Source organism: Hyla sarda, chromosome 3 (assembly GCF_029499605.1).
Source record: "Hyla sarda isolate aHylSar1 chromosome 3, aHylSar1.hap1, whole genome shotgun sequence".
Classification (NCBI taxonomy): domain Eukaryota; kingdom Metazoa; phylum Chordata; class Amphibia; order Anura; family Hylidae; genus Hyla; species Hyla sarda.
This window is the reverse complement of record NC_079191.1, coordinates 423,092,975-423,117,212: the sequence shown is the minus strand read 5'-3', so window position 1 is coordinate 423,117,212 and position 24,238 is coordinate 423,092,975. Positions and strand designations below refer to the sequence as shown.

The following is a 24,238-nucleotide window of genomic DNA, read 5'->3' as shown; positions in this document are numbered from 1 at the left end:
ACTAGTGCCAGAAAGTTAAACAGATTTGTAAATTACTTCTATTAAAAAAAAATATTAATCCTTCCAGTACTTATCAGCTGCTGTATAATACAGAGAAAGTTCTTTTTTATTTTTTTTTCTGTCTGACCACAGTGCTCTCTGCTGACACCTCTGTCCATGTCAGGAACTGTCCAGAGCAGGAGAGGTTTGCTATGGGGAATTGTTCATGCTCTAGACAGTTCTTGACACGTACAAAGGTGTCAGCAGAGAGCACTGTGGTCAGACAGAAAAGAAATTCAAAAAGAAATTAACTTTCTCTGTATTATACAGCAGCTGATAAGTACTGGGAGAATTAAGATTTTTTTTTAATAGAAATAATTTACAAATCTGTTTAACTTTCTGACACAAATTGATTTAAAAAACAATGTTTTCCACCGGAGTACCCCTTTAAGTATTACAGTGTCCGTTCTCATCAATAAGCTGTCTGTGTAATAGAGGACAGAACGTTTCCTCCAGAGCAAGAGATGCTCTACACACTGGTCTAGATATGCGGCTCCTGAAGTAAGGACATCTCCCCCCTCTATTAACCCCTTCACGACCTATGACTATTGTAATTCATCAAGGTGCGTAGTGTTATAAATGTTCTGGTGTGTTCACGTAAGCCTTTACAGCAGCATGTTAAAGGGGTACTCCACCAGAAAACATCTTATTCCCTATCCAAAGGATTGGGGATAAGATGTCTAATCGCAGGGGTCCTGCCTCTGGGGATCCTTGTGATCTCTGCTGCGGCACCCCAGACATCCGGTGCATGGAGCGAACTCTGCTCTGTGCCGGATGACTGGCTATCACAGCTGCCACGCCCCCTCCATTCATGTCTATGGCAGGAGGCATGACGGCTATGTACTAGCTGCCACGCCCCCTCCTGTAGACATGAATGGAGGAGGTGTGGCGTGACATTACGATCACTGAAGCTCCAAGCTTCGGTGTTGTGGGGGTCCCCAGCCGAGGACCCCCGTGATCAGACATCTTATCCCCCATGCCTTAGTGCACGCCCTCATTCATTTTACTGTCTGAGCTCTGATCTTTCTTCTCTCTGCACATGCACTTGTAAACAGAGAGGAGAAGATTCAGAGCTGCCAGCTGCTGTGTTCACAGCCTCTATGCTTGGCCACGTCCCCTTCCTCCCTCACACTAGGACAACTGAATGAGTAGCCAAGAAGACAATAAATCAGGTAGAAAGGGGGGGTTTTGAAAGAAAAGAGACACAGGGGTAGTGTCTGTGAGAGTCAGGGACAGATGGGGGGGTGGCTTAGGGAGAGTTTAGATCATGATAGGTGTACTCTTTAATGATTTTGTATAGCATTATAGTGGGCAAATTAGTTGCCTGTTTGCAAAGTCATTGTTAGTGGCAACATACCAAGGGCTGACCTGAATGTATCTTCGGGCATTCACCGCTATTACTCATGCACTTTACGTATCTTTTAAGGTAGGGTCCCGCGTAGAGTATACGCTGCATATTTGATACAGTGCTTCCGTGCTAGCAAAATCTATGGCTGTTTATTACTACTCCAATAGACTTTTCTAGCACGGAAATACGCATATGCATTAAATACGCATGAATTGTATACGCTATGCGGTGACCTAGCCTAAAGGATATGAGAGAGAGAGAGCACATAAGTTCGGGATCCTTGCAGCAGTCATGCAGTGAATGCACCTTGCCTACAGTGGATTGTGCAGCAGTCTATACGCCTCTCCCACAATATTCAAGCTAACAAGAATTTGGTTGGTCCCGTGCAGAGCCATTGTCCCCCCCTAGTAACCTCTATAATAGCACATTCTCCAGTGACCTCTATAAAATCCTCCATTAATGTGAATGTTGCTTAGTCCAGGGGTTTGTGATTGTGTTCTGTCCAGGGGCTGGCTGGATCATCTCTCCCCATATACATCATTATACATTCATCCCATCATCCACATCTATTGTCATTCTTCATCTCCTCCGTGGTCTAACATGACTTCATCCATCTTTAGAGAGTCCAGCCAGGCCCTGCACCGCCTCGGTCTTGCTATCTTGTTTCTTTCTGCTTGACTTCATACTTTTTAATGTTCTTTACTTGCCTCTGCTTGTTCAGCATGTTGCCCTTCTTTGGTTATAGCCTTTTTTTTTTAATGAATGCCGCCGACTGGTCTTGAGGTGAGACTGAAGGGTTAGCGGAAAGCACCGAAGAATAAAAAAATTATCTGACCTGAACAGAAATGTCAATTTGACAGTCAATTTCCTTTTAACACCTTTCTAGATCCAGATAGTTGTCAGAGCTCCATTTTTTTCCACTGCCAATATCTAAATCCCCTGCATAGGCATAGATTGGAATCATTTCTGAAGTCACCACTAGGGGAAGGATACCTATGCCAGTGTTTCCCAACCAGTGTGCCTCAAGCTGTTGCAAAACTACAACTCCCAGCATGCCCGGACAGCCGAAGGCTGTCCGGGCATGCTGGGAGTTGTAGTTTTGCAACAGCTGGAGGCACACTGGTTGGGAAACAATGACCTGTCCTTAATATGTGATCATGTGGGACACCCGTTGATCATGAGAAAGGAGCGGTAGCGTGACCAATGCACATTTCACTGGCTATGGGACTGAGCAAGCGCTGTTCAATGGACAGTAAATGGAGTGGCATTTGCGCAGGGGCACTGTTGCTCCCGTCACACAAGGGACTTAGGGATCATTATAGCCAAGTTGACAACAAATGCAGCATTGCAGATCGGATTAAATCTATAGGCCCCTGCCATGTGACTCTCCAGTTTGTGATTTTTAAGTTAAGTTGCAGTAATTAGTCTGTCTAAAGCTGGTTATAGTATTTCCTCTGACTTCAGATGCCTTTAAAGGGGTACTCCCATGGAAAACTTTCTTTTATTAAATCAACTGGTGCCAGAAAGTTAAACAGATTTGTAAATTACTTCTATTAAAAAAAAATCATCCTTCCAGTACATACCAGCTGCTGTTATGATCCCCAGGAAGTTCTTTTCTTTTTGAATTTTGTTCCTGCCTGACCACAGTGCTCTCTGCTGACACCTCTGTCCATTTTAGGAATTGTCCAGAGCAGGATAGGTGTTCTATGGGGATTTGCTTCTATTTTGACCAGTTCCTAAAATGGACAGGTGTCAGCAGAGAGCACTGTGGTCAGGCAGAAAGGAAATTCAAAAAGAAAAGAACTTCCTGTGGATCATAAAAGCACCTAAGTACTGGAAGGATTAAGATTTTTTTTTTATAGAAGTAATTTACAAATCTGTTTAACTTTCTGGCATCAGTTGATTTAAAAAATGTTTTCAGTGGAGTACCCCTTTAAGGGGTATGTTCACTCTGCGTAATGTGAACAGAATCTCTGCTCGCAGAATTCCGCAAATGGAGATTCCATCCGGTGGCTGCTGCCAAAATACTTTGGCGGTAGGACCTCATGGCACTGCACCGTCATCATTGACGGCTATGTGGTGCTCGCGGACTTCCATGCAAAGAATGAACATGTTCTTTCTTTTTTTTTTTTTTTTTTTTTAAAACAAATTTTATTGAATTTTCATTGTTATAAACAAACATCACACATTGATAGTTAAGTGCGGAATATCGTCGAATAGGAGCCATAAGAACATTCAATAAATTACAAAACCAGAAACTGTAAACTCCACACAGCTAATGGATAACCCAAGTGGACATGCGCGGCAGTATCACAATATTCATTCGCCTCGCTCTAATTAGGCGTGCCACGTTCGTAGTATGTTAGAAGTCAAGGTCAAGAGGTAAGTCGTAATGGACCCAGTGAATCACTCAAAACCCCAAGACAGTACCAGTCTGTCGAGCTAAAGGGCTTAACTATGTCCTCGATTTCAGCTGATGTGTAGTGTGTAACAATAAAATCTTGCCATTTGGCGAAATATTTTGCCGTGTTTGTGTTCATGTGTCGTTCAGTATCAAGCCTATCTATCCCACATAACAATTTAAGTTGCGATATGACCATGGTGATGGTGGGAACAGAAGGGGAGAGCCAGGCTGTGAAGATACACCTAAGTGCCACTAAGAGGACAATGTGAACTAGTTGGGGTGTTTTGGTGGGGCCTTGGTCGGTCAAGTCAGGTGGTCTAAACTGATGAAACAATAGGGCTCTTGGTGTATGTGGTAGTGACATTTCCCATTTCTCTCTGATGTATGATATAATCATTTGCCAATATCTTTCTGTATGGGGGCACGTCCAAACTCCATGCCACATATTCGTCAAAGGGGTAGCACATTTAGGGCAGGCCGTGATACGATCGGGGAAATCCGGGGAAGGCAGTATGTTAAACCCATATAAGGCTTTGTGAGCCATTTTGTAGTAGGTTTCACGCCATCTCTCATTGATAATGCATTTACGGATGATATTCCACCCATTCAAGATACATTCCGAAATATCGTCTCCTGGTACCCATGAGGTCCACGCTGAAAAAATAGAAGAGGGTGTAAATTTCAGTAGTACTTTCCTAAGGGATGTGTATATCATAGAGATGGACAATTTACGGGGTTCCGAACCAATAAGATAGTCTAGTTCGTTCTTTGTGGCCTCTTTGGACAGGTTACGCAATCGACTAAAGAAGAAGGAGCATATCTGTTGCATAGGGAATGCATGAGACGGGGGAAGGGTGTGTAGGGAGAGCAGTGTGGATGGTCGGAGCCATTGTTTCTGAGTAACGTCCATAAAGTGCTTGGCCGTCGTGAGGCCCTTGTCCGACCAAAGGCCAAGCACCTCAGGAGGAAGTCTTGGGGGAAACTCTGGATGTTTCGCCAGTGGTAGATGTTTGGATAAGAGGTAAGGCAGTCCATATAACCTCCTGACCTCCTTCCAAGATGCCACCGTATCCCTCAGTAGTACAGAGCGTTTCACTATGGAGGGGAGTTTAGAGTATGTAGTATGTAAGAGGACTGCTAGGTTCCATGGAGCCGCCAATTCACTCTCTAGACCGTAAAGAGCATGATAAGAGGATCCATGTATCCAGTCATTAACAAATCGAAAAAGACATGATAGATTGTATCCTCTTACATTGGGAAAATTCAGTCCCCCATCAGACCTATTGAGCATCAATTTGTTTAGTGCGATTCTGGGCCTCTTCCCCGCCCAGATAAATTTGGTGAATGCTGAGTTTAAGCCTTTCACGTCAGTATGTTTTAACAGAAGTGGTAGGGTTTGCAGGGGGTATAGGAGACGCGCAAAGCTGACCATTTTAATGAGTGCACATCTCCCCATAAAGTTCAGGGGGAGTTTTTCCCATTTACGTAATTCAGCTTTAATCTTGGAGAAGAGGGGAGTATAGTTTAAACTATATATGGTGTCGGGCGTTCTCCCTATTTTGATACCTAGGTAGGTGATGGAGGAGTCAGCAATGCGGACTCCCATACCTGACATCTCTGGAAGCCACTGGTGACGGAAAGGACCTAGGGGTAAAAGTTCCGATTTAGACACATTTATTTTGTAACCCGAGAACGCCCCAAACGTTCTCAGATGTTCAAGAATGCGTCCTAGGGAAGCAGTCGGGCCATCAAGGAACAATAAAATATCATCTGCGAACATTGTCAATTTTACTTCATTCTTCCCCACCTTAATGCCAGGATAAATATTTTCAGACAGTAGGGAGAGCGCCAGGGGTTCTAACGCTAAATTAAAGAGTAGGGGAGAGAGTGGGCAACCCTGTCTGGTGCCCTTGAAGAGAGGGAAGGGCGTGGATAGGATACCAGGTGTGTGTATTCTAGCCTTGGGGGTTGCATAAATCCCAGAAATGTAATTCCTAAATGACCCTTGAATACCAATCGTATCCAGCACCAGTCCCAGCCAATCCCATTTTACATTATCGAATGCTTTTTCGGCATCCAAAGTGAGCAAGGCAGGAGCTTCACCCCTCTGGGGCTGATGTTGTAGGCGATCTAGAACCGCCATAACCGTTCTCAAATTCATGGTAGCTGATCTGTTCCTAATAAAGCCCACTTGATGGGAACCGATTAAGGCTGGCATGAATCGAGAAAGACGGTCAGCTAAAATTTTTGATAGAATCTTGATGTCTTGGTTAATTAGAGATATCGGACGATAGGAACCTGGGTCAGTTAGGTCCTTACCCGGTTTAGGCAAAACTTTTATGTGTGCAAGAGAGGCTTCTGTGGATAATGATCCCGTAGACATGAATACCTGAAACATATCCCTTAAGACTGGGGCAATCTGCTCTGATAGGGCTTTATAAAATTCGCCTGAATACCCGTCTGGGCCCGGGGCCTTCCCATTATGGAGATGACCGATAACTCCCTGTATTTCCTCCACCGACACCGGTGCATTAAGAATCTCCCTCTGTTCTTCCGTCAGTGTGGGAAGTTGGACCCGTTTCAAGAAGGCCTCACCCGCCGAAAGGTCAGAGGGAGAGTTTTCATAAAGCGAGCTATAGTAGGAGGACAGCAATTTGTTAATGGAGTGAGGGTTTTTGTGCATGACTCCCGAGGAGTCTTTAAGTGCTGTTATGTGAGGGGTAGGTATCTTTCCCCTAGCTATACGGGCCAGTAGATGTCCCGATTTGTTACCGTGTCTAAAGAGATCTACCTCAAAGTGGGACCTCCCTAGGCGTTCCCTTCTATCCCACCATAATTCAAAATTGGCTCTAGCCGATTTCCATTTCTCCCGGTTCTGAATAGTAGGGTGGGCTACGAAGGTGGCATAGACATCCCTTAGTCGAGCACTGGCTTCATTCATGTCGGGCCCTTTCTGTCCACTAGGGGGTCGAGGACAGTGTTAAAGTCGCCCCCCACTATTTTGTTCGTCGTGTTATCGTCGTGAATTCTGTCTGCTAGAGCGTGAAAAAAGGACTTATTTTCCCCATTGGGACCGTATATGTTATAAATGCTAAAGATCTCTCCATTGTGGTCAAGTCGTAAGTGTGAGACCCTGCCTTCATCATCAGTGTCGTCTGATATAAGACCAAAAGCAAAAGATTTGTGGATCAAAGTGACCACTCCTGCTTTCCCATCCTGGGCCTGAGAACCAAACACCTGCCCCACCCATTGCTGCTGTAACCTAAAAAAATCTGAGCCAGCTAGGTGGGTTTCTTGGAGGAGGACAATGTCCGGGTGAAATCGCTTCAAATATCGTATAAAAAGTCTTCGTTTTTGGGGGGAGCGAAGACCCTTGACATTCCACGATATTATGTTAGGCATGGTAAATCAAGACAATCCAGACAATCCCTCATAGAGGGCTGTGCAGATATTATATGTGTAAATAGATATGAAAGGGCACAGCAGCAATGGGGGCATACCAAACATGACCCTGAATAAGCAATACCGTGTAAAGTTTCTATAAGGCAGGATAGGTGCCCGATAATAAACTGGGCAGTAGTTTTCACTAGAGGTTCCAAGCTGTGGGAAAGAACAAACAAAACAAAAACAGTATACAAGCAAATAACAGTTAACCATCCTGTAGAATATCCTAGAAAGTGTTGCTAATTTAGCAAAACCTTCCTTTTGGATAATGGACTTCCTTTTTTCGGCCGACATAGGCATCAAAGTAATAACACACCTTTCTGGACGCCCATGCTCCCCCCCTCCCCCCGACCCCCTCTAAGATGGTCGAGTCCCTCAGTCAGGTAGGTGAAAGGCCAACCCTGCCATGCGGCCGTGCAACATTACAGCACCAAAGCCGGGTTGGAATATGGCAACATTGAAAACCTTCCGTATAACAGCGCCATATAGGCGAGGAAGATAAAAACAAAGAGAAAACCTGGACGTCCGGTTCATCATTCCCGTAGTCCCAGCAGAAGGCTCAAAGGCAAGAAGGTGAAGTCATCATGAACAAGGAACAGCTGTGTTCAGTCAGGTGAAGATCGCCTGTCGCTGTCATAGCCACGGCCTGGAGAGCGATGACGTCTACGTCGGTGTCTTTGGCTTGCGGAGAATTGCGAATCTCTAGGTGCTGAGCGGGAACGATGATTCCTCCTCGGTGATCTCGAACGACGAGTGGGTGTCCGGGCTGGTGGACGGGAAGATGACGTGGAGGAAGAGGACAGCAGCTGGTCTATTGATGAAGACGCTTCCTCTGGAGTCTTGAAAGTGGTGGTAGAGCCGTCAGGATGGAACACCCTCAGGGTGGCTGGATACTGAAGTTGGAATCTATATTTCGCCTGAAATAGCTTAGTGCAAACAGTGCTGAAGGCCCTCCTTCGTTTCGCCACTTCTACCGAGAAGTCCTCAAAAATCAACAGGCGCATTCCATGAATTTCCAGGGGTTGTGTCAGACGGTGGTACGCCCTCAAAATGTCAACTTTGTCGTTGTAATCCAGTAGTCGAAGAATGACTTGACGGGGGCGGGCCTCCGGAGTGGAAGATGGTCGGTTAGGCTGGGGGTGTGAAGATGGGCCAATTCTGTGGGCTCGTTCCACCCTGCAGGGATGAGACAGGCCAAGCGACTTAGGAAGATCTCGCTCGCAAAAGCGTTGCAGGTCAAGAGGTGCTACTGTCTCCTTAACCCCCACTATACGTAAATTATTGCGCCTAGAGCGGTTTTCTAGGTCTTCCATTTTCTCGCCAATGCGCACCATCTCCAATTCCATGCCATGTAGGCGTTTAGCTGCAGCCGTGTCGGTATCCTCCAATTGGGAGGTTCTGTGCTCCAATTCTGACAGGCGGCCAGTATGTTCCTGTACTTCCAGTTTCAGGTTTTGAAGAGTTGCTTTTAGGACCTCCTCCACTATATTTCGTACAGTTGGGGTAATACGCAACGCCATTTCATTCGCCAGGTGCTGGTAGTCTATGGAAAAGGCCGGCCCTGAGGAAAGTTGAGGGGTTGCAATAGTAGTCCCAGGGGGTGAGGGGCCCACGGTGGCAGTGAGTGGTCCCAAGTGTGGGTCAGCTGGCAGGCTGACTTCCATAGCGGTTACCTCAGAGCTTAACTGCCTCTCCGTTTGTGGTGGCCGTGATGTCACCCCCGATGCGGCCTCCGCCATCACTGCAGAGTCGGGCTGCGCCAGTTCTGGGACTGCAGGTGGTGTCTGTTTTTGGGAACCGCCATGCGGTGTCGCCCCGTCAGTCCCTGGTGTCCCCACGCGGGTATCATTCATTGGTGGCAGTGTGGGGACTCCCGCAGCGGGTCGCAGCTTCTGTCCCGCCGTCGCCGCCATGACAGGTGCGCTTTGTGGCGTGTGCTGGGGAGGCGCGGGCTGTGATGTACCGGAGGAGCCGCCACGTTGGAGGTACCTGTCCATCCCCTCGGACTGGCTGAGGTGTCGGGCGGTGATCGGGGACTTCTGAAGCCCGTTAGTGCAGCGGTACTTAGCTGATAGGAGTCGGGGGTGGAGGAGCACACGCGTTCGCCGTCTACATCAGGCCGCGCCGGAACCGGAAGTTACATGTTCTTTCTTTACGCCGATCAATTTCAGCGGCGGAATTGTCTGAAATTCCTCAGTGTGAACGGGTTCTCGCAGGAGACCCGTTCACACTAATGTTAACATTCACTGCGCGTAATTTCACTTGTGATAATTACGCAGTGTGAACATACCCTAAGTGGGTTTCTAACACCTACAAGTATATTCTTGCAGGTCCCCCCCAACTTTGCTATAATATGCAATGCTTTGGAAAGTCTTAAGACCCTTTTTCCCTTTTTTTTTTTTCACATTTTGTTATGTTGTAGCCTTGTGCTGAAATAAAATATTTGCTAATTTATTGAAAAGGAAATAATCAGACACGCTCTGATCGCAGGGGATCCAAACGCTGGGATCCGTCCTCGGCACACTCCGGCTTCCACCTTCCTGGATGTGGGCTAGTGATGGCCCGCTCAGCCAATCTCTGACCGCAGCAATGTTTTGTCTCAGTCCGTGATTGGCTGAGTAGGCCATAACTTGCCCACATCCAGGAAGGAGGAGGCCGAAGATGGTTTAGAGTAGGACAGGCCCCATACAGGAGATCGGGGGGTGATCTTCAGTGGGCCTGCCCCCTATTTCCATTTTCTGAGGGCCGCCCGGTATGTCACGGGCTTGAGTCAGGTGCCCGCGGCATACACTAACAGCACAAGGACATGTATACATGTTCTTGGTCGTTATCAGCTTAAGCAGAAAGCTGCAATATAACAAAATGTGTAAAAAGGGAAAGGGTCTGAAAACTTTCCAAATACATTGTACTTTAAAGGCTTTGGGCACCTCTGCATCTTTCTTTGCTTGTATGGAAATTTTGGTAATAGTCTTAAGTTAAAATCAGCAATTTTACGTCTGCAGCTTGCATGTTTGATATTGCAAGCTGCTTGATTCTGTTAAAGGACATGTCCGGTGCTCACTCTTCTTATTGCATCTGTTCCGGGCTGCAAAAAAAAACAAAACTTTCTCTTACCTGCCTACGCTCCCCTGGTGCTCCGGTACAGGTGTTCGGTCCCCGGGCTGTATTCTTCTTACTTCCTGTTAGCCCGGCACGTCACACGGAGCTTCAGCCTATCACCGGCTGCAGTGATGTCCCGCCTCGGCTAGTGATAGGCTGAAGCTCCGTGTGACGTGCCGGGCTAACAGGAAGTAAGAAGAATACAGCCCGGGGACCGAACACCTGTACCGGAGCTCCGGGGAAGCGGATACAATGAGAAAAGTGAGCACCGGACATGTCTTTTAAGTGTTAGTCTTGTTTTCTAGGTCTCTGTTGGCTCAGTCTTCAGCTGTTTCGGTCCTCTGCTAACCACAAATCTAAGCTCAGATAGAATAAAATCTGATCAGCTTTAAGTTATAGATTCATGTTCAGAAGACAGTAAGGACTTGATTGAGATGACAGGAAGCCTGGCTGAGCACTGAGCAGCTTGAAGTGTATTACTCTAGTTACATATGTACATGCAAGCTGCAGAAGTGAAGTGAGTGAACAGTTTTAACAAACCGTTTGTGAAACAATGCATACAATAGAAAGGAGAGATGCAAAAGTGTCCAAAGCCTGTCCAATATCAATGTAATATGTTTTCTTTAGTAAAAGTGAAGAGCTGCAAAAAAATTTAGGAAAACGGCCTTGCATGTAGATCTTATAAAAGCTTGAAGACTTTTGTATTTCCGCTAACCCTTCAGATCTGAACGCTCAAGACCAGTAAATGCCTTATGCATGACCAGCAATGTACATGTTGGCGTTTCACATTCTCCTGTGCTTCCTCCACCAGGTCATTGACCCCATTGCCCCACGGTACAATGCTTTGCTGAAGAGCCAAGTCGTTCCAGTGAACATCCCAGGGGCTGAAGAAGGAATGACAGAAGTTGCCAAGCACCCAAAGGTCTCCATTAGTTATCATTCTTACTAACTAACTTCTTACCTAAGGCTCTCCTGGCATGCTGGGAGTTGTAGTTTTGCAGGAGCTGGAGGCACCCTGGTTTGGAAACACTGGTGTAGACTAGGGATCAACCGATATTAATTTTTTAGAGCCAAAACTGATAACCTGTGAACTATAAGGCCGATAACTTATACCGATATTCGGTGCATTATATGGGCACATCGAGGGGGGTCGCTGGCTGTCATGTGCCACTCATATATAATGCCCACCTGTCATGTGCCACTCATATATAATACCCACTGTCCTGTGACCCCCCCCTACATATACTGCTCTATGTCCTGTGTTCCTCACATATAATGCCCCCCTGACATGTGCCTCCCACTATAATTTTCCCTTTTCTGTGCAAGTTCTGCACAGGGGGGGTGCAACCAATAAGTCCCAGTAGTTTACGTGTTTACCCCAGAGCTTGCATAAAAGATGGGTAGTCGGAGAGGAGTCAGGAGGTTTAGTAAGGGCATCAATCTCAAGCATGTGAAGTGGGAACCATCCCCCATGTCTGGCCCTGAACAATCGTCCCGTAGGGCCGAACGTGCTAGCATGTGCCCAACCCCGGATTTGGTGCAATTGGGAGGCTAAAACATATAACCAGGATTTGGGAAGGACCAGGCCCCCTGAAGACTTCCCCTTTTGAAGCATATCCAATAATACTGGCAGAGACCACCCCCCCCTCCACCCCCACACACACACACACACACACACCAGCTGTCTGAAAAGTGAACGCTGAACGTGCTGAAAATGGGCCATCGCAATCCACACCGGGGAATTTTGTAAAACATACAATGATTGCGGCATCAATACCATTTAAGCCAAGTTTGTCTGGCCAACCACTGACATTGAAGGTTTACACCAAACTGCCACCTTCTGGGAACTCCTATCCAGTAGAGGGGTAGGGTCATTGTTCTACTTTATTCTAATGTTGTCTTTGCTGGTTTGTTGTCTTGAGGCAGGAAAAGATACCTTACTTGTGTCTGTTCTGTTCTGCAGAATGCGGAGGTTGGTATGAAGCCTGTTTGGTACGGTCCCCGAGTTCTTATAGAAGGAGCAGATGCTGAAACCTTGTCTGAAGGAGAAACGGTCACCTTTATCAACTGGGGGAATCTCATAATCACCAAAATCCATCGGTAGGAACCTGTTAAAAGGAACTTAAATTTTTATAGAGGATCTGGGGATAACCCCCCCCCCCCCCCCAAAAAAAGGATATTGCATTATCATTGCCCTGATCGCATATTTTTTTTTAAGTTTCTTGATACACCCTTCCGGTCCCAGGATATGGGGGTCCATAGTTTTTCTGACAATTCAGGGAATCTGTCAGATGGGCGTGAACTTAATTTTAGTGATGGGTGGGATCATACAGTCAGGGGATGTATATTAGGCAGACACACCCATAACTGTAAATCCTACACACACCCTGACTGTATAATCCTGGTTTCCCGGTCGGCTCCACTGGGGGACACAGAGACTGTGGGTATATCTTGCTGCCACTAGGAGGCTGATACTAGGCATACAGAAAATAAAGTCAGCCCCTCCTGGCAGGATATACCCTGCCTATTAACCCTGAGCTAATCAGTTTTAGCTTAGTGTCAGTAGGAGGCAGACACAGGTCTGGAGTTCTCCAGACCTGGTCTTCTATTTTTTTTTTTTTTCTAGCTAGGGACTGTATTAGCTTTTTTCTCCCTTTTCTTTTCTCTTTTTAGGCGTGGGTTCAGGAGCATGGCGCTACCTGTTCCCCCATATGCAGCTAAGAGGCACGGGCATAGAGTATGCACAGTTAACCCCTTCTTGCCAACGGCCAGCGCTTAGGGTTGCACCTTGGGTCCAGGTCCCCCTAACCTCCTTGCTCGTCCTGCTGTCTCAGCCTTACATGATGCAGGTGACAATAACTGGCCAAAGACATCTTAAAGGAGTATTGGCAGGTTAAGGTGAGTATATCCTCCCTTTTTTCCTCTGCCCTTTTACCAGGACCCTGTCACCTGGGACCCCTGGAGGACTTCCCTATCTTTTATTAAGTTCTGGGGCAGGGATACTGGCCCTCTCAGTCTCCAGGATTGCTGGGGTTGTGGGGCAGCCCCCCCCTTACTTCCATCTCGCGCCTCCTAGGCCGGGACAGTTTTGCTGCAGCCCGTTCCCCACACATGTGCCCCGGTGCGCCGACCGCGGCTCCTGTCTGCTGTGCTGCGGGCGCAAGGCCGGGAGGGCATTGTCCGCCCTTGGGACACTGGACCTGGGTGAGATTTCTCCATTTTCTTTGCTGTCTACTCTTACTAGCACCTGTGTCCGACCCCAGACCCGTACCTCCCCCCAGACAGGCGGCCGCAGCCCTGGTCACTTATTACTCCTGTGTGGGCTGCAAGACCAAAATACCCGGTGGCTCGACTGAGTCTACCTGTTCTGCCTGTTCTACCTTGCACACCATTCCTCCTGGACTCCCCACTGGAACGCGTGGTTTCTGCTCCACCTCTAGAATGGGCTTATTCCCTTTCCCAGTCGATTTCCGAACTGGCTAGGGTCTCTAGAACTGTGGTTTCTGCCTTGGAGCGGTCTTCCCTGCACACGCTCTCCAGGGAATCTCTCTCAGTATCTCCTGACCCCCACTTCCAGCACACTCTCAAGCGCCCTAAAGTGCTTTCGTCTGGCTCTTCTCCGGAGTTGCATTCTCGGGAGAGGCCCTCTTCCTGTAGGTCACGCTCCTCTTCTCCAACTCACCGGCAGCGCCCCCCACTCTAGAGGTCGCTCCCCGGTGTCCATCCCAAGTCTCTGACCCACTGTTCCAGATCCACTTCACCTAGGTCTAAGGCTACCTCTGCACGCTCCCGTTCTCCAGGGAAAGTAGCGGATGAGGTGTCTGATTCCGCCTTGGATCAAGACGATCATTCTGCCCTGTCTGATATGGTGGACAGCCTGGTGTCAACCATTAGGGACACCTTTAATCTACAGGACCCAGGAACTTCGCGTCGTTCCCCAAAGGCTGGGGATGCGGATGCGGCTTGGAAGCATTCGGACAAGCGATTCCTGGGGTACAAGAAGATTCAAGCCCAGTTTCCTTTCTCTCAGGATTTGGTTTCCAAGTGGACAACACTGCCTGCCGTGGATCCTCTCGTCTATCGAAATCCACTACCCTGCCTCTAACGGATGCAGCGTCCTTTAAGGATCAGGCAGATAGGTAGATCGAGAACCTGGCTAAGTTTGCCTTAGAATTGGCAGGTTTGTCCCTGCTTCCCACTTTTGCTTCCGCCTGGGTGTCCAAGGCCGTTTCTGTTTGGGCTTCTCAGCTTTGCCAAGGCATCTTGGGTCAGGTGCCCACTCCAGAGGACTTAGCGGACCCCGCATGTCAGCTCTCTCAGGCTGGGGACTACCTCTGTTCAGCAACTCTGGAGTCAGTCCACTGTACGGCTTTTGCTTCTGGTAACTTGGTGGTGATTCATCGCTCCATGTGGATAAAGGCATGGGATGAGGATACCGCTTAGAATAAATCTCTCACAGAGTTGCCCTTCTCCGTTACTCGGCTCTTTGGGAAGCCCCCTCCAGCTGGCCATCTTGGCCCAGTGGGACAGGTTGCCGTTCAATCTGGATCGCCGGATTCTTCTGCCCCCCCCCCCCCCCTCCATTTGTCGGTCTCTTCTGTGGTGCCTCCACTCTCTCCTCTTCCTCCACTGGCAGGTCGTCATGACTGATGCGAGTCTCCTGGGTTGGGGAGGTGTGTTTCTGGACCTGACGGTCCAGGATCGCTGGTCTTTTCAGGAGACTCTCCTCTCCATCAATCTTCTGGAGATCCGTGCCATTTTTCTTTGCCTCCTCCATTGGGAGATCCTCCTTCAGGGTTGTCCGTTCGAGTCCAATCGGACAACGCCATGGCAGCTCAATCTCCAGGGCGGCATGCGCAGCTGCTCAGCGATGGAGGAGGTCTCCAAGATTCTGCTCTGGGCCGAGACTCCAGTGCTTGCTCTCTCCGTGATTCACATTCCGGGTGTAGAGCATTGGGAAGCGGACTTTCTCAGCCACTCCTCCACGGATCTGGGGGAGTGGTCTCTTCATCCGTAGGCATTCGCGCAGATCTGCGCACTTTGGTGGACCCCGAACGTGGATCTCTTCGCATCTCGCCACATAAGACAGGTTCCCTGCTTTGTAGCTAAGTCACGGGTCCCCCTGGTGGTGGACATGCTCGTCCTTCAGTCTTAGCTACCTCTTTCCTCCTCTGCCTCTCTTGCCCAGGGTTCTGAGGAAACTCAAGGCGGAGGGTGTTCCTGCTATTGTGGTGGCCCCCGACTGGTGGTTGCCGTCGTTGCCGTCGTACCTCTGCGTCTTCCTGTTCGCCCAGATCTGCTCTCCCAGGGTCCTCTCTGCCACCCCAATTTACTGTCGCTGCTTTTGACGACGTGGCGATTGAAACCGCGGTTCTGAGGGCTTGGGGGTTTTATTTTGGGGTGATTCGCACCATGCTGCGGGCTTGTAAGGTGGTCTCCTAGACCAAGGTGGTCTCCTCCTTTTCATGTGAACGAGGAGTTTTCCCTTCCTTCTGTCTGGCTCCATCCAGCGCCAAGGAGCGTTCCCTCTATTGTCTGGATGTGGTTCGCTCTGTCCAGATCTATCTTTCCGTCACCTCTTCTTTCCGGCAGGGTGACCCTTTCTTCGTGGTTCCGGAGGGTCGTTTCAAGGGTCTTCCGGCTTCCAAGGCAACCATTTTGCGATCTTGGAATTGTCGTAAGGGGAAGGTCCCACCCTTTTGGGTGACTGCGCATTCCATGCGTTCTGTTGGGGCTTCTTGGGCGCTACCCTATAGGGCTTCCGCCTTGCAATTCTGCAAGGCGGTCACTTGGTCGTCTTTGCACACCTTCTCCAGATTCTACCAGGTGCACACTTTTGCGTCCGCTGATGCCAGTTTGGGTCGCAAGGTGTTGATGGCGGCAGTGGCTCAGTCCTCTGCCTGATTCTGTTTTGGGTATGTTTCCCACCCCAGCGACTGCTCTGGTACGTCCCAAGGTCTCTGTGTCCCCCAATGGAGCCGACCGAGAAAAGTAGATTTTTTTTTTTTTTTTTAATGCTTGCTGTAAAGTCTCTTTCTCGGAGGATCCATTGGGGACACACCACCCACTCCTTTGTTTTGGTTACTATGGTTCGGTTTTTCTGTCCGAGGGGTTCAGTTCCTAATTGTCTGGTTCCCTCTGACACCTGCTGGGTTCCTTTTTCTGTCGTCCTCTCCTACTGCTTTAGGACTAAACTGATTAGCTCAGAGTCAGTAGGCGGTGAATATCCTGCCCAGAGGGGCGGACTTCTTTTTTTTATGCCTAGTGTCAGCCTCCTAGCAGCAGCAAGATATACCCATGGTCTCTGTGTCCCCCAATGGAACCTCAGAGACAGAGATTTTACGGTAGACATAAAAAATCTACTTATTGGGGGACGTATAATATATTGTATAATAATTTATTGATGCAAAGCAATTTCATCACTGTCTTACATGTGTTATTTTTTTTTCACACTGCACAGTGCAGTGTAGATATCTTTTTTTCCTGTACAGCTCCTTACGTAAATGTGGCAGTACCAAATATCTATTGGAAATCCATCTGCCAATAGATATATGGTCTATATTCCTAAGTTAATTTTTGTTAGGAAGAATTAGTGAACAAATAGGGTACTATGGGCATAACACAGGGTATGTTTGTAGTCTGTTACCATAGAAACACATTGGAGCCTTAAAGAAGATATCTCATGGATAAAAATGTACCCCCTTTATTAAGATTTTAGATCGCAGGGGTCCGAGCTCTGGCGCCCCCGTGATCTCCTGTATGGAGCCCCGGCTCTCCCCTGAAGCGGCATGTAACAACCCCTGCCCGGGCCGCGCCTCTCCTTCTATATATCTCTATGAGAGAGTCGTTCGACTATCTTTGGCTCTCCCATAGAGATAAATGGCGGGGGTCGTGACGCGCCGCTCCAGGGGAGAGCCAGGGCTCCATACAGGAGATCACGAAAGAGGATATGTTTTTATCTATGAGACTACTCCTTTAAAGTATTTTTTGCTTTGGTTACCATAATGTAGACACTGACCGTATATTTTTCTCATCTGCAGAGACTCCAGCGGGAAGATATCCTCTCTAGATGCCAAGCTGAACCTGGAGAACAAGGACTACAAGAAAACTACCAAGATCACATGGCTGGCCGATACCATTCAAGCTCCACTAATCCCAGCAATGTGTGTCAACTATGACCATCTGATCACAAAACCCGTCCTTGGGAAAGAAGAAGACTTCAAACAATACATCAACAGGAGTAGCAAGGTGACCTGAACGTCTCTGCTCTGGCAAAACATTCACTAGTCCTAAGCACGTAAATGGGCACTCTCTCTTTAACTAAAAACGTTTGATATGCTGTAGAGACATAGTAAAAGTATTGATCGGTCAGGCTTTGAGCCGTGTGCTTCTCTCCCCTCTCCTCTCTCCTTCTAGAAGTCGGTCATAGCGATCATAACGATCAGCCTCTTGGCGATCATAACTTTTCTTATACGGTATCTTAAGGACATGTCAAAAGTGTTTTAAAGTGACAGGTACACTTTAAGTGAATAGTGATTTCTCTGAACTGTAAATGTGTAAGATAAAGTAAGGCCATGTTCACACTGCCCAAATTCTGCTATTCCGCTAAAAATTTTTCAGTTTGTGGAATTTGAGCAGAATTTCTGTGCGCTCAAAACACTAGATTTCTCGGTCGGCTCCATTGGGGGACACAGACCGTGGCTATATCTTGCTGACACTAGGCAATACAAAAAGAAAGTCACAGGATATACCCCGCCTACTGACTCTGAGCTAATCTGTTTTAGCTTAGTGTCAGTAGGAGGCAGACACAGGTCTGGAGTTCTCCAGACCTGTTCTTTTTTTATTGACTAGTTAGGGCCGTGTATTTAGTTTTTTTTCTCCTTTTTATTTTCTCCAAATCGGTGGTTATTTCCTTGGAGCGGTCTTCCCTGCATCCGCTCTCTAGGGAATCTCGCTTAGTCTCTCCTGACCCTCACTTCCAGCACTCTCACAAGTGCCCTAAAGTACTCTCCACTGGCTCTGCTCCAGAGTCGCATACTCAGGATGGGCCCTCTTCCCGTAGATTCCTCTCATCTTCCCCAGCTCGCCGGCAGCGCCCTCGCTCTAGGGGCTGCTCCCCCGGTGACCATCCGAGGTCCCCGACCCTCCATTCCAGATCTGCTTTACCTCAGTCTTAGGCTACCTCCGCACGATCCCAATCTCCAGGAGAACTAGCGGTGGAGATGTCAGATCAAGGGGACCTGTCTAATGTGTCTGACATGGTGGACACCTTTCATCTAGATGACCCAGGAACTTCAGACCCTGACCTGGAAGTTTCCTTTAGCCGCTCTATTTGCTCCCCCAAGGTTTTCAGTCCTCACACTGATTTATACTCCTTGCTGGATGCGGCTTGGAAGCATCCTGACAAGCGCTTTCAGGGGACCAAGAAAATTCAAGCGCAGTCTTCCTTTTCTCAAGACTTTATCTCCAAGTGGACAGCACCGCCAACTGTGGATCCTCCAGTCTTCAGTCTGTCGAAATCTACTACTCTGCCCCTGGTGGAAGCAGCTTCCTTTAAGTCTCTGGCGGACATGAAGATTGAAAATCTGGCCAAATTTGCATTTGAAACAGCAGGGTTTTTCCTTGCTCCCTGCCTTTGCTTCCGCCTTGGTGTCCAAAGCCGGATGTGTTTGGGCTTCCCAACTTTTCCAGGGCATTTTGTCGGGTGCCCCACTTGAGGACTTGGCGGACCTCGCACGTCAACTCTCCCATGCTGGGGACTATCTTTGCTCGGCAGCACTGGAGTCCGCCCGCTGTGCGGCTTTTACTACTTGTAATTTGGTAGCGATTCTTTGCTCCATGTGGCTGAAGGCGTGGGATGCCGATGCTTCTTCCAAGAAATCCCTCAAGGAGCTGCCCTTCTTTGGTACCCGGCTCTTCGGTAAACGCCTTGATGAGATAATCTCCGAGGCTACTGGGGGTAAGAGCTCTCTGCTGCCGCAGAACAAACCACGCCGTGCCAGTTCCTGCCGGAAGTCAACTTCCTTTCTGCCCTTTTCCTCTGGTCGTTCGTTCAAGCAGACGACCTCACAATCGTGCAAGGCTCCCTCTTTCAAGGCGCATCCTTCCTGGAAATCAGACAGACAGCCGTTCTGGCGGTTTCACGGCCAAGTTAGGTAACCGCAAACCTCCCGCCACCTGAAGGAACGCCCCTAACCCGTGCCATGTTCTTGGGTGGGAGGTCGTCTGTCTGTTCCGGGACATTTGGTTGGCTCAGGTACAGGACCCCTGGGTTGGGGACGTTTTTTCTGACGGTTACTATATGGAGTTCGGTTCCCCCCCCCCCCGGGATTGTTACTTTCGATCCCGCCCTCCTCCTTCGCCTTCCTTGGTGGTGGCCTTCCGGGTCGCTCTGCTTACCCTTCTTGCCCAGGGAGTGATTGTTCCAGTTCCTGCCAAGGAGCTTTTTGGGGGTTCTAATCCAATCTTTTTGTCGTTCTCAAGGAAGGGGGCTACATCCGTCCTATTCTGGATCTGAAGCTGCACAACAGTCACTTACTCCTGCGGAATTTCCCTCCATTAGGTTGTCGTGTCCATTGATCAGGGGGAGCTTCTTTCCTCCGTTTTTCCAGCTCATCAGTGGTTTCTCCACTTCGCCATCCCTGCGGGCCATTTTCAGTTTGTGGCTCATCCTTTTGGCCTGGCCACGGCCCCCAGGGTTTTCACCAAGGTCATGGCAGCAGTGATTGCCATCCTTCGCGCTCGGGGGATTTCGGTCCTCCCTTACCTGGACGATCTCTTGATCAAAGCTCCGTCCCGGTCCCAAAACTTGGCGAGCCTTCGTCTCACGGTTCAGACCCTGTCCACATTCGGCTCTGTGATCACCCGGGAGAAGGCCAACCTGTCTCCCACTCAGTCCCTGATTTTCCTGGGTCTCCGTTTCGACACGGCGGCTGCCCGAGTTAGTCTTCCGCTGGACAAACATTGCTCCCTCTCATTTACGACGCCCTTCTCCTGTTCCCATCCTCTCCTACATGTAGGTGCTGAGCCGTGAAGGTAGTAACTTTTGTCCACTTCGGGTGTCACCCTTTTCAGCTGGCCATCTTGTCCCAGTGGGACAAGTCACTGTCCTCTCTTGATCGCAGGATTCTCTTGCCTTCCTCTGTTGTTCGGTCTCTCCTGTGGTGGCTGCACTCTCCCCGTCTTTTCCAGGGGTGGTCATTTCTTCCCCTTCACTGTGAGTCTCCTGGGTTAGGGAGGTGTGTTTCGAAATCTGACGGTCCAGGGTCGCTTTTTTGTCTCCTTCATTGGCAATTGCTCCTTCAGGGTCGTCCTGTTAGGCTTGAGTCTGACAATGCCACTGCTGTGGCGTATATCAATCACCAGGGGGGCACATGCAGCCCCTCGGTGTTGGCGGAGTTCTCCAGGATTCTGCTCTGGGCCGAGACTCTCTGGTTTCCTCAATCTCTGCGAGCCACATTCCGAGAGTGGAGAATTGGGAAGCGGACTTTCTCAGCCACTCCTCGGCCGATCCCGGGGAGTGGTCCCTCCATCCGGAGGTGTTTGCACAAATCTGCGACCTTTCTGGAACCCCTGACGTGGACCTCTTTGCATCACGCCGCAACAGACAGGTCCCTCGCTTTGTAGCGAAGTCCCACGGCGCTCTGGCCATGGACACACTTGTGATCCCATGGTTGTCCTACACCCTTTCCCCCTCTCCTGCCCAGGGACGTGAGGAAACTCAAGGCAGAGGACGTTCCCGCCATTCTGGTGGCTCCAGACTGGCCCAGACGCACGTGGTACACCGACGTAGTTCGGCTAGTCTGAAACGTACCTCTGTGTCTTTCAGTTTGCCCCGATTTGCTCTCCCAAGGTCCCCTCTGCCACCCCAATTTACTGTGACTGCATTTAATGGCGTGGCGGTTGAAACTGCGGTTTTGAGGGCTCAGTGTTTTCTACCAGAGTGATTTGCTTCATGCTTCGGGCTTGCAAGCCTTCTTCCGCTAAGATTTATCCCCGCGGGCCTATTTCCAGTGGTGCGAGGCACAGTCCGTTTCTCCAGTTACTTTTTTTCTTTCCATGACTTCTTGCTTTTTTGCAAACTGGACCAGCGCTTAGAACTTAGTTCGCTCAAGGGTAAAGTGTCTCTCCATTCTTTTCCAACGCCCCTTGGCTTTCAACTCTCATGTCTGTACCTTTCTGCAGAATGTGGCCCATGCGGCTCCGCCATACAGGTCCCATCCCGCCTTGGGATCTCAATCTTGTGCTTGGCGCCTTGCAGGAGGCTCCGTTCGAACCTCTCAGGAATGTCTCTCCTTGCGTCCTTTTGTGGAAGGTCGCCTTCCTCATTGCGATTACTTCCATTAGGAGGGTTTCCGAGCTAGCAGCTCTCTCCTTTCGTTCCCCCTTTTTGGTCCTTCATCAGGACACGGTTGTCTTTCGGCCGCTTCCCTCTTTCTTACCAAAGGTGGTTTCATCTTTTCTCCTGAACTAGGAGATTGTTCTCCCTTCCTTTTGTCCGGCCCCATCCAATCCTAAGGAGCGTTTGCTCCATTATCTGGACGTTGTTCGGGCTGTCCGGATTTATCTTTCGGTCACCTCCTCTTTCCGGCTGTGTGACTTTGTGTTTCCGGAGGGTCGTTGCAAGGGGCTTCCTGGCTTCCAAGGTGACCATTTCACGGTGGATCCATTCTGCCATCTCTGAATCTTACTGTTGTAAAGGGAAGGTCCCGCCCTTTCGGGTCACTGCGCATTCCAAGCGTTCCGTTGGGGATCTTGGGCGCTCCACAATAGGACTTTGGCCTTGCAAGTCTGTATGGCGGCCACTTGGTCATCCTTACACACTTTTTTACCAAATTTTACCAGGTGCACACTTTTGCATCTGCTTGTTTGGGTAGCAAGGTGTTGCAGGCGGCAGTGACTCAACCTTCTGCCTGATTTGCTGGTTTGGGTTCTCTCCCACCCTGGGTACTGCCTTGGTACATCCCATCCTCCTTTCCTGGAGGATCCATTGGGGGACACAGCACCCACCCATTTGTTCTTGTTGCTATGGTTCTGTTCTCTCTCCGGGGGGGGGGGGGGGGGGGGGGGGGGGGGTTGGGGGGTAGTTACGGTTCGTTTTTGTCTGTGTGGTTTCCCTCAGACAGCTGCCGGTTTTCCTTCTGTCGGTCCTCTCTTACTGTTTTGGGACTGTTTGGAAACCACTAATCTACCAGCATAAAGCTTTTCAATTGAGCTGTTCAGTAGTGCAAACATTGGGAGTGCATAGTGGCAACTACAATGTATACATTTTAAAATAACTTTTATTAGCTTTAGATACTTTTATAAGGTGTAGATACATCTGTGTATTTGCTTACTACATTTTCTTTCACTTCAGCAAGAAGAGGAGATGCTGGGAGACCCCTGTCTGAAGACCCTGAAAAAAGGAGACATTATACAGCTACAGCGAAGGGGCTTTTATATTTGTGATGAGCCTTATGAGACAATCAGGTGAGATAAAAATATGTTCATAGAAACTACTTTCTTCATGATCTCTAATCTTGGACGTATGGTAATGGCAGTCGTGGTCCATGATTACTTTTAATTTTCCACTTGGATTTTTATGATGGTAACACATTCTTTACTTCTTCAGCCCAAACTGTTGTAAGGAGGCACCATGTGTCTTAATATACATCCCGGATGGTCACACCAAGGAGATGCCAACTTCCGGCTCCAAAGAGAAGACAAAATCTGCTGCCGTCAAGAAAGAGGTAAATGTAAGCTGAGGTAAAGGACTGTTGAGGCCCTTTTGTGGCTCTGTATACAGTAGAGCTGTAATATGGCCGTGTGCGAGGGAGTCCCACAAAATATTTCAGCTCTAGGGCCAGCGCGAACATGTTTTGTTGGGCTATGTTCACACGACGAAATTTCTGCAGTACTGCTTAGAAAAGCCGACTGCAGATTTTTTGTGGTTTTGTGGACTTCCAATGGAATATCTCTGCTTTCAAGACATTTCTCTCAAATTTAGAGTCCCATTAACTTAATTGACATAAAATTTGGGCAACACCCAAAATCAACCCAGAATGTACTCTTTATGGGGTTTTCCCATAATTACAATTTATCACTTTTCCACAGTATAGGTGGCAAGTCAACTATCTGATCATTGGGGCTCTGACACTTGGGACTCTGATTGACACTGATGGCAAAAATGGGGGTCCCAAATGCCTGTTTGAACAAAGTGCTATACACATTGCTGCTTTGTTCAAACTTCGAGGCTGCCAAAAGTAAGAAAAGTACAGCACTGGTACCTTTTGTCAGTCCCATAGAGATTAAATGGAGCAACAGTGTGTATACCCGTCATGCGCTCCATTCAAATAGGCATTTGGGGCTCTCGTTCTCCATATTGTTATGGTTGTGGGTTATGGCTTCTGGGGACGCACAGACCTTAAGAATGAAGGGTCTGCAGAACGGATTTAGTGTTGTGTCCCTCTCACTATACAGTGGTCCCTCAAGTTAAAATATTAATTGGTTCCAGGACGACCATTGTATGTTGAAACCATTGTATGTTAAGACCAGAACTCTATGGAAACCTGGTAATTGGTTCTTAAGCCACCAAAATGTCATCCAAAGATAGGAAAAAGTGAGGATTAAAGATAAATAAGTAGATAACTAATATAGATAAAGCAAATCCTTACATATAAAAGTAATAAAGATCTGCTGGGAGCTGTAATCACTGTCTATTTCAGTGTTTCCCAAAGAGGGTGCCTCCAGCTGTTGCAAAACTACATCTCCCAGCATGCTGAGAGTTATAGTTTTGCAACAGCTGGAGGCACCCTCTTTGGGAAACACTGGTCTATGTAGAGGACAGAAGCTTCTTCAGGGTCCTGTACAGAACACACAATGTCCTAAAAATTGTAAAATGGAGCCGCCCTCACCTGGTGTCCAAA

General features: G+C 48.5%; 1 protein-coding gene across 5 annotated transcripts in view; it reads left to right on the top strand.

Moving 5' to 3' along the window:
* Window positions 1-24,238, top strand: part of EPRS1 (glutamyl-prolyl-tRNA synthetase 1) — a 147,918-nt gene that overhangs the window by 57,995 nt on the left and 65,685 nt on the right. For all 5 annotated transcript variants that reach the window (XM_056568365.1, XM_056568366.1, XM_056568361.1 and 2 more), the window contains 5 exons: window positions 11,146-11,256; window positions 12,298-12,434; window positions 17,375-17,582; window positions 22,690-22,802; window positions 22,945-23,062. In XM_056568365.1, coding sequence (XP_056424340.1) covers window positions 11,146-11,256; window positions 12,298-12,434; window positions 17,375-17,582; window positions 22,690-22,802; window positions 22,945-23,062 — 687 coding nt within the window. The remainder of the gene's footprint in view (window positions 1-11,145; window positions 11,257-12,297; window positions 12,435-17,374; window positions 17,583-22,689; window positions 22,803-22,944; window positions 23,063-24,238) is intronic.